The 13,210-nt window shown below is 56.3% G+C and overlaps 1 protein-coding gene across 3 annotated transcripts; it reads left to right on the forward strand.

Annotated features, from left to right (window-relative positions):
- The first annotated feature begins 334 nt into the window (after positions 1-334).
- Positions 335-12,007, forward strand: KLHL36 (kelch like family member 36). Of its 3 annotated transcripts, none has more exons than XM_043898195.1 (5): positions 335-507; positions 2,959-3,037; positions 7,692-8,765; positions 10,288-10,445; positions 11,308-12,007. In XM_043898195.1, the coding sequence occupies exons 2-5, from the start codon at positions 2,978-2,980 to the stop codon at positions 11,861-11,863; spliced, it is 1,848 nt and encodes a 615-aa protein (XP_043754130.1). In that variant the 5' UTR covers positions 335-507; positions 2,959-2,977; the 3' UTR covers positions 11,864-12,007. The 3 variants fall into 3 exon arrangements, with proteins under 3 accessions (XP_043754130.1, XP_043754132.1, XP_043754131.1); XM_043898197.1 differs by lacking the exon at positions 335-507 and adding an exon at positions 515-957; XM_043898196.1 differs by lacking the exon at positions 335-507 and adding an exon at positions 572-935.
- Positions 12,008-13,210: the final 1,203 nt, after the last annotated feature.

The raw sequence follows: 13,210 nt of genomic DNA on the forward strand, positions 1-13,210 counted from the left end.
CGGCCGAACGCGATGTCCCCGCCCAGCACTCAGGTCCCCCAGGCCCGGGACCTCGCCTGTCCGGTCCACGCCTTGTCCCTGCGCCTGTGACGGCGGTCGACACCCAGGAGGCAGGTCGCGATGCCTGACTCTTGAGTGCCCCGCCGGGGCCGCAAGCTAGTCCCGGGGTCGAGGGTGTGCGGGCGGAGGGGTGGGCGAGGACCCCACGCAGGCCCGGACCCCGCGCAGGCCCCGCCCTCCCGGCGCAGGCTCCACCCCAGCGCAGGTCCCGCCCACCCGGCGCAGGCCACGCCCCTAGCAGGCCCCGCCCCCGGGCCGCCTGCGCCCACCGGCTCCCGGCCGCCGCCATTGGCCGCGCGAGCCTCCGCCTCGACCTCGCACTTCCTGGCGAAGCCATGGCCGCGATCCCGGCCGGCCCGCGGGCTCCGGCGCTCCCGCCCCGCCGCCCCGCCCGCTCGGCCCCGCCGCCAGGGGTCCCTGCGCCGCGCCAGTAGCGCGCCCTCCCAGGTGGGCCTCTGCGCGCGCCCCGCTCCTGCGCGGGCCGGGAGCCGCGCGCCGTCCGGGGGCCGGGGCGGGGGGCGGGCCTGCTTCGGGAGGGTCGCCGGCGCCGCGGTTCCGCCTGCGGGAGCCCTTTGTGCTCGGCGGAGCGCCGGTGAGGACCGCGGGGCGAGGGGCCGGCCCCGAAGCTCGGGGCTGGGGACGGGGCCGCCGCCCCCGCAGGTGGGACAGGTGCGGCCTGCGCGGCGGCGCGCGGCCCTGGTGGGCGAGTGTCCCTGCGTCCCGCCCCCGGCGCCCTCTCCGGGCGCCACCCCGCTCCGCGCCCTCCCCCGCCTCGCGCCCCGCGCGAGCCCGCCCGGCGGCCGTTGTGCCGGCGGTTCCGCCTAGGGGTGCCGGGTTCGAGGAAGCGACGGCGGCGTCCGCCGAGAGCCGGGCCGGTGAGTGCGGGCAGGCGTCCAGGTACACCTCCACCTCCACGACGCGGTTACCCCCATCCCCGGAGCGCCGCGGTCCGGCAGGTTTCAGGGTTGAAACCCGGGCTCCCTGGGGACCCTTCCGGCCGCCCGGACGTGGCCTCTGTTCCGTGTTTAGTAAAAAGACCTCTCAACGCCTCACTCGGTGTCGCCACTGTGCCTGCGGATGGCCTGGACCTGCTTGCAGAAAGCACAGGAGGCAGCTGACACCCACACTCCTGGAGCAGCTGGCCCCCCGAACCGCTTGCCCTCAGACAAAAGGGAGCCTCCGCACGAAGAAAACTCTCTCTAGAAACGTTGGCCTAGAAAACAAAGCTTTTAGCACTGAAGGCAGACCTGAGACCTGGCTGGCTGCCTAGGGTGGTGGAGACCGTCTGCTGCGGGTGACCTTGGGCGGGCCCCACGGCCACCTGAGCCTGGGCATCAGGAGCGGCGGTGACACCTGTCTCGGAGGGTGAAGGTGAAACAAGGAAGTCAGGGGTGAAGAGTAGGATGGATGCTGGTGTCCTTCCCTTCCGTCTCTGAGCCCCCAGCATACTAGGGGCAGTCAGAAAGGATTGGGGGGAGGGCTACAGCTGGTCTTTGTCACAAAGCTGCTAATTTGCCAAAAGAAATCTACTTATTCCTTCCTTCCCCCCAGGAAACTGGCAGGGTAGACTGCACGGGGATCGCTTCCTCCCCCTCCCCTGCATCACTGGAGCCCCCTCTTGGTTTCCCTGATTATCTTAACAGAGCGCTGACTCCTTGTCACACTGTTATTTGTTAGCAAAAGCTGTGTATTCAGCAGGTGACGCATTGACCCTTCTCAACTTGGATAGCAAGGCATAGATCCCTCTGGAAACCCTCTGTCCCAGTATATGGCTTGTGCCCATGTTGCTGGCTTAATCCTTCCTCCCTGTGCTCCCATCCTCTGAGGTCCCCCAGAGCCGGGCTGTGTGCCCTTAGTGAGTTGCTTGACATTTCCGAAACTGGAAGAAGCCTATCACGGGGTGAGTACACCAGCCCTTGCCATAGACTCCACCATGAAGTGTGTAGAGGTTAAATTGCTTGTTCAAGTTTATCTTGGATGTTCCTGTCAGGGCATACCCCCGTCCCCTCCCCCATTCTCTCTCAGAGGTTTCCTGCCTCTGGGTGTTTGTTTAATGGCCAAGTGGAGTAGCCTAGGGGTTGAGAGCCTGCGAGCCTCCCTACCTTGGAATCCTGACTCTGCTGCTGCTTCCTGAGTGTGAAGCTGAGCAAGTTCCTTCCCCTCCTTGTGTCAGCTTCCTCCTCTGTAAACTGAGGGTAATAATGGTGCTGGCCTCCTGGTGATGTTGTGGGGCTGAAATCAGTGAGACACAGAAAACAAGACAGCGCCTGTGTCCGGAACATGTTTTATACTTGGTAGTCATCACCGAACCATATCCTGAACATCACGAAATTTTACAAGGATGGGACTCTCAAAGCCTAGGCCCCTTTCAAGGGCCCATGTCTGTCCAGTTTTGAAGCTGAACAGATTCAGGTTTGATTCCCAGCCGTTCACTAGCTTTGTGACCTTGAGCTCAACATCTTCATCTGTGAAATGGGTTAAGTGACATCAGCTTGGTCAAGCCGTTGTGGAAGTTTAATGTGATAGCAGGTGTCAGTCCCTTAACTTGGTCCTGGGGTCATAGTCTGGGTTCTGAAATGACAACTATTGATATTGTGGTCTTGATCTATTGGAAAGACGTCCTTCTGATAAAACATCCAAAGGTAGGTGTTTGTAGGCGAGCTTAGAGACAAGACGAGGTGGGACTTTAGCTGAGAAGGGAACGCTTACTATGTGTTGTCTGATTTTAACACCCGAATGTTTCCAGCGCTCAGCGTGACAGAGTGCTTGGAAGTACAGTGTTCTCTCTCTCTTCCCTCCCTTCGCTCTTGCTGTCACTGACACCTGCCAGCAGAGCCTACGATTTGTGAATGACCTCGAGTTATTACCGCACGCTCAGAAACCCTATTCTTGTCGTAGGGCTGCGATCTCGTTTGTGATGGAGGGAAGCCGGCAGACGCGAGTGTCTCGGCCGTACAAGATCAGCGAGTCCTCAAAGGTCTGTGAACGGGTCACTGTGCCGATTGCCCAAGAAGCGTGAGGTTTTTCTAACAAGCTCATTCTCATTGTACAGGCTGATTTTCTATTCTTGGCATTGGTGTTAATCTCCTTAACGATGACTAGAGGCGGCACAGGCAAGAAGTGGAAAAATCATAAAATCAGAGCGGGGGTTGAAGGCAGTGGTGGATGTTAGAAACACAACTGGACTCCTTTATCCTGCACCTCGACCCTGAGAGGTGTACAGGACAGGGTGGATGCCATGGGATTCCTGTTTCCACCTGAGGCTCCAAAGATGTCTGTCAAGAAGCCAAGCCCCCAGCCTTATAGTGGGGCAGCACTTGGCATACCTGATGTGAAAGGCCAGAGCCTTTCCTGGTCGTGACTTTCTGGGACCCTAGGGGTGAGTGAGGGTGGGTCCCCAGGGCGCTGCTACCTACCTGTGTCACACTGACTGCATCAAACTCATCCTGGGAAGAGGGAGGGGGCAGGCGTCTCATTGGCAGTACATATACCCAGCCCCACCCCAGACCTGCTAAATTAAAATCTGGGAGCAGGACCTGGTAATCTGTAACCTTTAGCAGACTCCTCAGGTGACTTGAAACGGCCCTTGTCCCCACAGTCACTGTAGATAAGGTTCAGGGGACCAATTTGTGGGACAGTCCCCATTTACACCTGTTTCTTTATAAATATCAGTAGCATCCTTTTCTTTAAAAGTCTCCTTTTTTGAAGATTAAATGTCATCGTTGGACTAGATCATGCATTCTCCATGGGGCTGACGTTGCTCACAAGGAGCTGCAGTGTGTTCTTGGGGGTGTGGAAAGAATTTTACCCTTTCAAAGTACATATAATACGTGCCCAGATATATAGACTATATTATGTATTTAAATGACACAGTGAGCTATTAGGAAAAAAATATCTTAAAAGGAGACAAATGAAGAAAGATAAAGAAATACCATTTTAGATAAAGGGAGCTGCGAGCAACTTATAGATGAGGAGAAAAAGAGGGAGTGAGGTTCAACAACAGATGTGTGAAAAAGAAGAATGGGGTGTAATTTTCAGGGGAGGCTGGTCCCCCTGAGAACTCTGTTTCCATTTGAGCGGACTGAGAAGGCTCTTGCCAAGCCCAGCTTTATCTGCTGTGAAAACCCAGAAAGGTCTCACTGCTGCCTCAAAGGGGCTTTGTTTCGGAGCTTGGCTGCCGAGACAGCGTAGCTTTCTAAGTTCGACGGCGCCAGAAACCTTTGTCCCTTCAAGCCAGATTCTGAACCAGTTTCTCTTTGAATTGAAGCTTTCAGGAACAGGCTTCTCTATCCCTTGGTTCGTTGTATTTATGTTCCTAACATTTTATACTTACCAAGTGCCCAAATCATAACGTGCCCTTGAGTTTCTAGACATTCATCACACCCATGTGGCCCGAACCTGGATAAGTTAAAAAGAACATAACCAGACCCCTCCGGGTCCCTGCAGTTGGCAGAGCCACTCTCCCAGCTTTCAGCTGCGCGGTTTCACCTGCCCTTGAACTTGTATGAATGGAGTCAGGGGCGGATCCTCTGTGTGCCTGCTCCCTGCTCTCGTTACCCTGCTTCTGAGGGTTACCCCAGTTACTGCGTGTGGTGGTACACCTTGCCTGTCTCAGATCAGTGGAGTCTTCCATTCTGTGGCTGCCCCTGCTCATTTATCTCCTCTAAAATGTGTCGATCCAATTTGATGGTGAATTCTTTGTTTTTTAATGTTTGTTTGTTTATTTTGGTTGTGCCACGTGGCTTGTGGGACTTTAGTCCCCCGACCAGAGATTGAACCCATACACCATGCAGTGGAAGCGAGGAGTCCTAACCGCTGGACCACCAGGGAAGTCCCTGAGTTCTTTTTTAGTGTAAGGTACCCCGTCCTCAGGTTCCTTACTGGCTCAGCGGCAGAGGGTCCACCTGCCAATTCAGGAGACACAGGTTTGATCCCTGGGTTGGGAAGATCCTGGAGGAGGAAATGGCAACCCACTCCAGTATTCTTGCCTCGAAAAATCCCATGGACAGAGGAGCCTGGTGGGCTGCAGTCTATGGGGTTGCAGAGTCGGACACGACCTTACAACTAAACAGCAACGACAACCCCATAGCTCCTCCTTTCTGCCCAGCGTTAGACCCTGAGTACCTGTGTTTCTTCACCTTGCCTAGCCCTTGAGGATGGTGCTAAAATAAGAAATGAAGGAATGAACAGGGTTAATGTCATGGGAGAAAGTCAAAGGTCAGAGTTTCTAAATTACGTGAAGTGCTGCAACTCTTTTACTGATGACCCTTTAAAGTCGGGAAGTTACGTTTGTCTGTTTTTAGTTCTTGGCTCTGCTGCTGCACTAAACAGCTGGAAACAGGCTGTGATGGAGACCCAGGTGAAGAACTAGACGAGCCCACTTAGCCTGGAGGCCCAGCTGTAGAAGCAGTGAAGGCGTCCCTGCCTTGGCTGTCTGCAGCAGATGGCCCCGTGGCAGCTGTCCTCCGGGGCTCTCCCTATCCTTGCCCCTCCCCAGGGCTGTTTCCTTTTCACTCCGCAGCTAGGGGCGTGTGTACCTCTATTTAACTGTGATAGTGCCGGTGCCCCCACCAGCTTGGAAGCAACCAGGAGACCAGGGTGGGCTCAGAGCCCACCTGAGGCCCCTCACTTGCTTCTCAAGGACACTAGCCTTCACTGTCACTTGATAGCCCACTCCTGTGGTGCCTTTTTATTTCCTTCCTTCAGTCTGCACCCAAGAGGGGCCCCAAGCCAGCTTGTGCTGGAGCCCAGACCTTTCCTGCTCAATTGTAAGCCAAAACCAGGCCAGCCCAGCTCTCTGTGGATAACCAGAATAGGCAGAAATATCCATGTGTGGACCTCCAAGAAGCCACCCTGTAATGTCAGGCCGGAGAGACTGGCTCTGTAGACTTGGAAGAGAAGGGAGCTGTAAGGATCGGCTGCATGGTGTCCTCAGATTGTGAGGATGTTGCCTGAGACTCGTATGGATGGAGCCATGGGTGTTGGAACTGGCTGGACGGGAAGGACCACAGGGAGATAAAGTGGCCCATTACTAGTGCATCAGAGGTGGTAGCAGATTTGGAAGGGAAGGAAAAACCAAGTCCCTCCCATAGAACACATGTTGAGAAGTAATCTCTAGGGACCTGTGTGCAAGTCAGCCAGCTGCTTGCACCTGCACAGCCTCACCCCCCGTCTTCCTTTCTGTCATCCCCCACCTCCACCCTCACCAGACTTAATGCCCAGCCCTCCCAGCCCTTTTTCCCAATCACCCTTGAATCGCCCTGCTGATGTTTCTGAATGGTCTGTTTTACCACATATTGAATCATCTTGTTTTTATAGGGAGTAAATAGAGCAGTGTGAAATATCCTGATTATTCCATCCAGGATTTAGAAACTGTTGTCTAAAGTCTGAGTTTTCTTTGTATCTTTAAAAGCCCAGGGCAGATAGACAACAGTCAGTCAATGTCCACCAACCTGAATGTATTGAATTAACTCCTATTAATTATTCGTGTCAATTGATTTGTTACTTCCTATGTAGTGTGGTGATGAAAGGTTTGGGCTCTGGAATCAGATCCAGGTTGAAATCCCAGCCCTGCCTGTCAGTCACTGTGGGATTTTGGACAGATTTCGTGGTCTCTCTGAGCCTGACTTTTCCTCATATGGAAATACAATTGACGCTCCCTTGGAGGGTTCCCATGATGCTCAGACAAGAGCATGCAGTCACGTGCACAGGGGGGTGTGTAGCAGTGTTCCTGCAATTTACATACGTTTCTTTTAACCCGGGCCATGACTGCTGAAGCCGTGTTTCTGAAAGTAAGATTCCCCAGGCACGTTAGTCTCTGGGCCCCACAATCTTGCTGGATGGTCTCTGTAGCCTGTGTTGGCACTGTGCCTCCGTGGGGACTGAAGGGCCCAGCAGGTGACTCTGCTGCCGCTCCCCTGGGGCCAGCTCTGTGCCAGGTTCTGTCTCAGGACCCCCGCAAACCTGGGTGATGAACACCCTCAGCCTCACTTGTGAGACCAGGAACGGAGGCTCAGAGCCTGCTTGAGACTCAGAGGCTGCAGAGCTGGGGCTCCACCAACTCCCATCCCACCGGAGAGGCTCCGCCCCACATAACTTCACCCTCCCCATGGGACAGCATTTGCAAACCTCTGCCATGACACGCACTTGCTGAGAAGGAAAGAGAGATGGGAAAGGAGGGAATGAAGAACACTTTGGGGAATTCTGTTTATAAAGGAGGAGGATGGGGGAAAAAGAAAGGAAAAAAGAAAGATTGAGTAAATTTAATTTGTAAAGAAACGGAACTGAAAGTTGCTCAGTCATGTCTGACTCTTTGCTGACCCCATGGACTGTAGCCCACCAGGCTCCTCTGCCCATGGGATTCTCCAGGCAAGAGTACTGGAGTGGGTTGCCATGCCCTCCTCCAGGGATCCTCCTAACCCAGGGATCCAATCCGGGTCTCCCGCATTGCAGGCAGATTCATTACCATCTCAGCCACCAGGGAAGCCCAATACAAATGTAGACACACGCACGGTGGAACACCCTTACTTTCTGCGAGGCGCTCTGGCGCTGTGTCTCCCATCCTCTCTCCCTCTGCCGTGTGTTGAGTGCTGGTCGGGCTCCCCTCCTGACGGGCGCTCTCGCCGCTGCAGGTGTACCGCTGGGCCGAGCACGCCGGCACGGTGCTGCAGCGGCTGAACGAGCAGCGCCTGCGCGGCCTCTTCTGCGACGTGGTCCTGGTGGCCGACGAGCAGCGCCTGCCAGCCCACCGCAACCTGCTGGCCGTGTGCAGCGACTACTTCAATTCCATGTTCACCCTGGGCATGCGCGAGGCCTTCCAGAAGGAGGTGGAGCTGATCGGCGCCTCTTACATCGGGCTCAAGGCCGTGGTGGACTTCCTGTACGGCGGGGAGCTGGTGCTGGACGGCGGCAACATCGACTACGTGCTGGAGACGGCCCACCTGCTGCAGATCTGGACTGCAGTGGACTTCTGCTGCGAGTACCTGGAGCAGGAGGTGAGCGAGGACAACTACCTGTACCTGCAGGAGCTGGCCTCCATCTACAGCCTCAAGCGGCTGGACGCCTTCATCGACGGCTTCATCCTCAGCCGCTTCGGCACGCTGTCCTTCACGCCCGACTTCCTGCAGAACATCTCCATGCAGAAGCTGTGCGCCTACCTGGGCAGCAGTGAGGTGCAGCGGGAGTGTGAGCACGACCTGCTGCAGGCCGCCCTGCAGTGGCTGACTCAGCAGCCCGAGCGCGAGGCCCACGCCTACCAGGTGCTGGAGAACATCCACTTCCCACTCATCCCCAAGAACGACCTGCTGCACCGCGTCAAGCCCGCCGTGTGCTCGCTGCTGCCGCGCGAGGCCAACTGCGAGGGCTTCATCGAGGAGGCCGTGCGCTACCACAACAACCTGGCGGCCCAGCCCGTCATGCAGACCAAGCGCACGGCCCTCCGCACCACCCAGGAGTGCCTGCTCTTCGTGGGCGGCGAGGTCTCCGAGCGGTGTCTGGAGCTCAGCGACGACACCTGCTACCTGGATGCCCAGAGCGAGCAGTGGGTCAAGGAGACGCCCCTGCCAGCCCGGCGGAGCCACCACTGCGTTGCCGTGCTGGGGGGGTTCATCTTCATCGCCGGCGGCAGCTTCTCACGGGACAACGGAGGGGATGCGGCCTCCAATCTCCTTTATAGGTATGACCCCCGCTGTAAACAGTGGATCAAGGTGAGATTAAAGCCAGATTATTTCTTTACTCTTGAGGACTTTCCATCTCCTTAACCTTAGTCTTGACTGCCCCCCCACCCCCTTCTCTTGGGCCTGGATGGCCATCCTGCTTCTGAACTAGGTGTGATAAAGTGATGAGCCCCATCACGGCCCCCTAATGGGGGCGGTGAGGGGTGACTGGCCACCTTCTGCAGGGATGGGCCACGTCCAGAGCACCGCTGCCCCATAGAACTCTCTGTACCGGCAGAACCGTTCTATGTCTGTGCCATCCAACGGTAGCCACCAGCCACCTGTGGCAATTGAGGGCTTGAAGTGTGGCCCGTGGGACTAAAGAACTGAGTTTTCAGTTTTATTTCATTTTCATTCATTTAAACTTGAGTGTGAATAGCCACGTGAGGCTAGTGGCTACCACCCTGGATGGCACTGGTCTGGGGACTTGACCCATAGTTCTGACAGCCTCCCCAGGTCTCGGAGTCTCCGCCAAGCCCCTCTCTGGGACGGGCTTGGAGGTGCTTCAGGGAGGCTGCAGAGGCTTATTCCTCGTAGGAGCCATGGCCCCGTGGCAGGCGTGGTGGCTAATTCTGGGAAGGGCCTGGGTCTTGGTATCAGACCCAGGTTCACGGCCCAGCTTGGCTAAATTGTAGCTGAGAGTTTCAGGCCGGTTCCATGCCCACTCCAAATCTCAGCTTCTCCCTCTGGAAACAGGTCGGGGGACATTGACCTTCCAGGGTCACGGTTGTAGCTCACATTTTGGGGGGTCGGGGTTGTGCTCCTTTGCTCCCCAGAACCACAGCGCCACCCACTTGAGTCTGTCCCGGTCTTTATACTCACATCTCAGTCTGCTGACCTAACTCGGGGCTTTCCTGAGCTCAAGGCTCAGAAGGGACTCAGATGACCTTTTGATTTTATTCTCAAAAATCTAAAACCAACCACTTTGTAAGTCTTGCCACAAGAAGGAAGCTCCCAGCCTTGAAGGCTGGCCTCCAGACCTTCATAGCAGTGGCAGCCTAACCGTACGGTCGCCTGTGGGACTGTCTTCATTCGAATGTCCTGCTTGTCGTTAATATCTTTAATTCGAATGTCCTGAATGTCTTTAAAAAAGAAAACAGAAGCTTGGATCTCCTGTTGGTAATTTCCTGCTGAGTGTCACTTTCTGCCCGTCAACATGGATGGCAATCAGTACTAATTTTTAAGATATCTGATTGTGGGGGGCCAGGGGAAAGGTGAACTTACATTTCAGAAAACCAGTCCATCAGCCGCTGGGACCCATGTGTCCTGCAGAATTCTATTCCACGTGTGCCAGACAGGTTTGGGGAAGTGAATTCTCCATGCCCTTCATGGGGATTCATGAGGTCTTGAGGGTCCCACCTTCTTCTTCCAGTTTGGCTCCCTTCCCCAGACTCACGTGGCCGCTGCCTCACCTGGGCTGTGTCTTCCGTGGAGCAGGTTGGGGACACAGTGCTGGATGTTGATGCTGACCCGAGTTTGGGAATGGGGAAGTACAGGTGTGTCGCCTCCACAGGTGGCCTCCATGAACCAGCGCCGCGTGGATTTCTACCTGGCCTCCATCGAGGACATGCTGGTGGCCGTCGGCGGCCGAAACGAGAACGGCGCACTCTCCTCAGTGGAGACCTACAGCCCCAAGACCGACTCCTGGTCCTATGTGGCCGGCCTGCCAAGGTGATTGGGGCTTGGGGGCAGACCTACAGACGCTGAGGCTCTGGGATGGCGGTTGAGCCCACCTGCCTCTCTCGGTATCTTGGCCTCCAATTCCAGGCAGAGTCTCCTGGCTTGTAAATACCAGCATGAGGAGCAGAGGGCATAGTGGTGACGTGTCAGGGCGCCTGTTCTGGGCCTCCCGAGTGTTCCATTTCCAAGTCTCTTCACTGCCTGAGTTTCAGGGAGTGGGTTCTGGGTTCAGGGAGTGAGAGATTTACTGAAAGCCTCTCAACTTTGGGCAGGAGGCGTTCAGAGGGTAGAGGCTGTCTGTGCTCCATCTGACTCGAGCAGGTGTCCCCATCCCGTGCTGTCTCTGCTTCTTCATCCGTGAAGGGGACGTGATGACTGTTCCACCCTGTCCAGCTGTCCGTTCACTGCGTTTGTTATCATCACGAGTTTAGCAGAAGGGCCTGTCATTTATCTGACCAGCTCCTTGCAATCAAACCTGCAAGGGCAGCCTCTGAAGCAGGCTTGCTGTGGAACACGCCTGAGTGTCTAGGGATCTTTGTCCCTGGGAGTTAGAAGAGGGTATGGGGTAAGCGTCTGGGTGTGGCTCCCAGCTCCTCCACTGAGCTGCCAGGGAAGCCCTACCCGGTCACCTGTGAATAGAATGATGACCGTGTGCCAGCCTGGGCCTCATGCTTCACGTGATGAGTTGAGTCCCTCGATCCCCAGAATAACTAGCAGGGTGGATTGTAACGCACCTAGTTTATCACCCAAACCCAGACGACCGTGGATGGGGAAGCTGACCATGGAAATCTTGACCTTGTCCTAGGCAAGCCCTTAGCTTCCTCTCTCCCTCTGTCCATTCACCCATCTGCAGGTTCACCTACGGCCATGCAGGCACTATCTATAAGGACTTTGTGTACATCTCGGGGGGCCACGACTACCAGATCGGCCCCTACCGCAAGAACCTGCTGTGCTACGACCACCGGACGGACGTGTGGGAGGAGCGGCGGCCCATGAGCACGGCGCGCGGCTGGCACAGCATGTGCAGCCTGGGGGACAGCATCTACTCCATCGGCGGCAGCGACGACAGCCTGGAGTCTATGGAGCGCTTCGACGTGCTGGGCGTGGAGGCCTACAGCCCGCAGTGCAACCAGTGGACGCGCGTGGCGCCCCTGCTGCACGCCAACAGCGAGTCGGGCGTGGCCGTGTGGGAGGGCCGCATCTACATCCTGGGGGGCTACAGCTGGGAGAACACGGCCTTCTCCAAGACCGTGCAGGTCTACGACCGCGACAAGGACAAGTGGAGCGAGGGCACCGAGCTGCCCAAGGCCATCGCCGGCGTGTCGGCCTGCGTGTGCGCCCTGAAGCCGCGGCTGGAGGACAAGAAGAGGAAGGGCAAGGGCAAGAGGCCCCAGGACCGCGGCCAGTGACCCCCGGCCTGCCGGCAGACCCGCAGCCACCCGGGAGAACCCGGCACCATTATGTACGACTTAGCAGCTTTTTTTTTTTACTTTTATGATTCTTGGTATTTCTATGGTATCACAGTAACCGATTAAATATTCTACATGACTTGACATATCATCTTGCTTGAGTAATTAACCTGGGGCCCAGGCAGGAGTGGTCCCTGCGTCTGTGCGGGGCTGCTTCCCAAGTCATCAACCCCTGTGGGTGCCCCCCCACCCCCGCCCCCCGACCATCCCGCTGAGAGCAGCCAGGGCAAGAGTGACCCAGAAGTTTCTGTAGTGGAATGAAGGGCTCCGGTGCGACAGTGCAGGCCCTGGAGTCCATGCCTCCCCAAACCTGTCTGAGCTTTTCAAAACCCAGGTTCCTGGGCCCCACCTCAGAATTATCGATTCTGAAACCACCAGGAGTGATGGTAGGGGTGGGGGGCCGAGAGGGGGGCTGAAAACTACTGCCCCTGGATTGCCTGAGTGTCAGCCATGCTTGGGAATCACTGGCCAGGTGGTTTTTTACAAGCAGGACAGAGAGACTCCTGGAGAGTGACCGAGGGTCACCAGCAACCCAGGCAGTCAGGTAAGGTGTGGGACTTCTCACCAGGGATGTCTCCCCACTGGCCTTTCTTCCTCAGGTAACCGTTTCTCCCGGTTGGTCATCTTCCCGAATTCTAGAAGGGAACAGGTAATCAAGGGAGAAAGGAAAACAGGCACAAGGCTCTTGATAAGCGTTATTCTGTAATTTGTGCTTTGGTCTTTTTACTGTCTCTTCTGGAACCCACTGTTTCTTAGATTACTGATGTACTGAGCCTCACGAATCTCCATTTATCACTCAGGAAAGAAGGGGGCAGGTGGAACGTGCCATTGTATTCTATGACCCCCGCTCTGAGACACCCCAGGAGGCTCCCACATGAAGGAGGGCCCGGGGACCCCTGACCAGAGGAGGCTGTCGGAGCTTCTCCGCAACTCCAGCGCCAGATCCTATCCCTCCCGGCCGTCGCCAGGTAGTCCTGTGCTGGGGGCACACTCTTCAATAAGTCTCGAGCTGCTTCCCACCATTAAGGACGGGTGAGATCCTGGCCAGGCCTCCTCCCAGGGGTCGAGGTCTCCCAGTCTGTATGAGCTGTGATGGTGGATTCCGCACCTCCTCCTGAGATGCGTGACCACCCCTGCTGGTCCCGCAGTTACCAGAATTGATAGCAGTAGTGTGTGCCCTTTAAGGAGCGTTCGAGACTCCTGCCCAAGCCACCTGTCACACCAGGACAATGGGTGTGGAGCAGGTTTTAATCAGCAGCCAAGGGAGGCATTAGTGATCCGTGCTGT

Source organism: Cervus elaphus, chromosome 4, assembly GCF_910594005.1.
Source record: "Cervus elaphus chromosome 4, mCerEla1.1, whole genome shotgun sequence".
Classification (NCBI taxonomy): Eukaryota; Metazoa; Chordata; class Mammalia; order Artiodactyla; family Cervidae; genus Cervus; species Cervus elaphus.

Coding starts and splice junctions, on each gene's coding strand:
- KLHL36 (XM_043898195.1), top strand. CDS start 2,978: ATGGAGGGAAGCCGGCAGACGCGAGTGTCTCGGCCGTACAAGATCAGC. Junction 3,038..7,691: donor AGATCAGCGAGTCCTCAAAG/GTCTGTGAACGG, acceptor TCGCCGCTGCAG/GTGTACCGCTGGGCCGAGCA. Junction 10,446..11,307: donor TATGTGGCCGGCCTGCCAAG/GTGATTGGGGCT, acceptor ACCCATCTGCAG/GTTCACCTACGGCCATGCAG.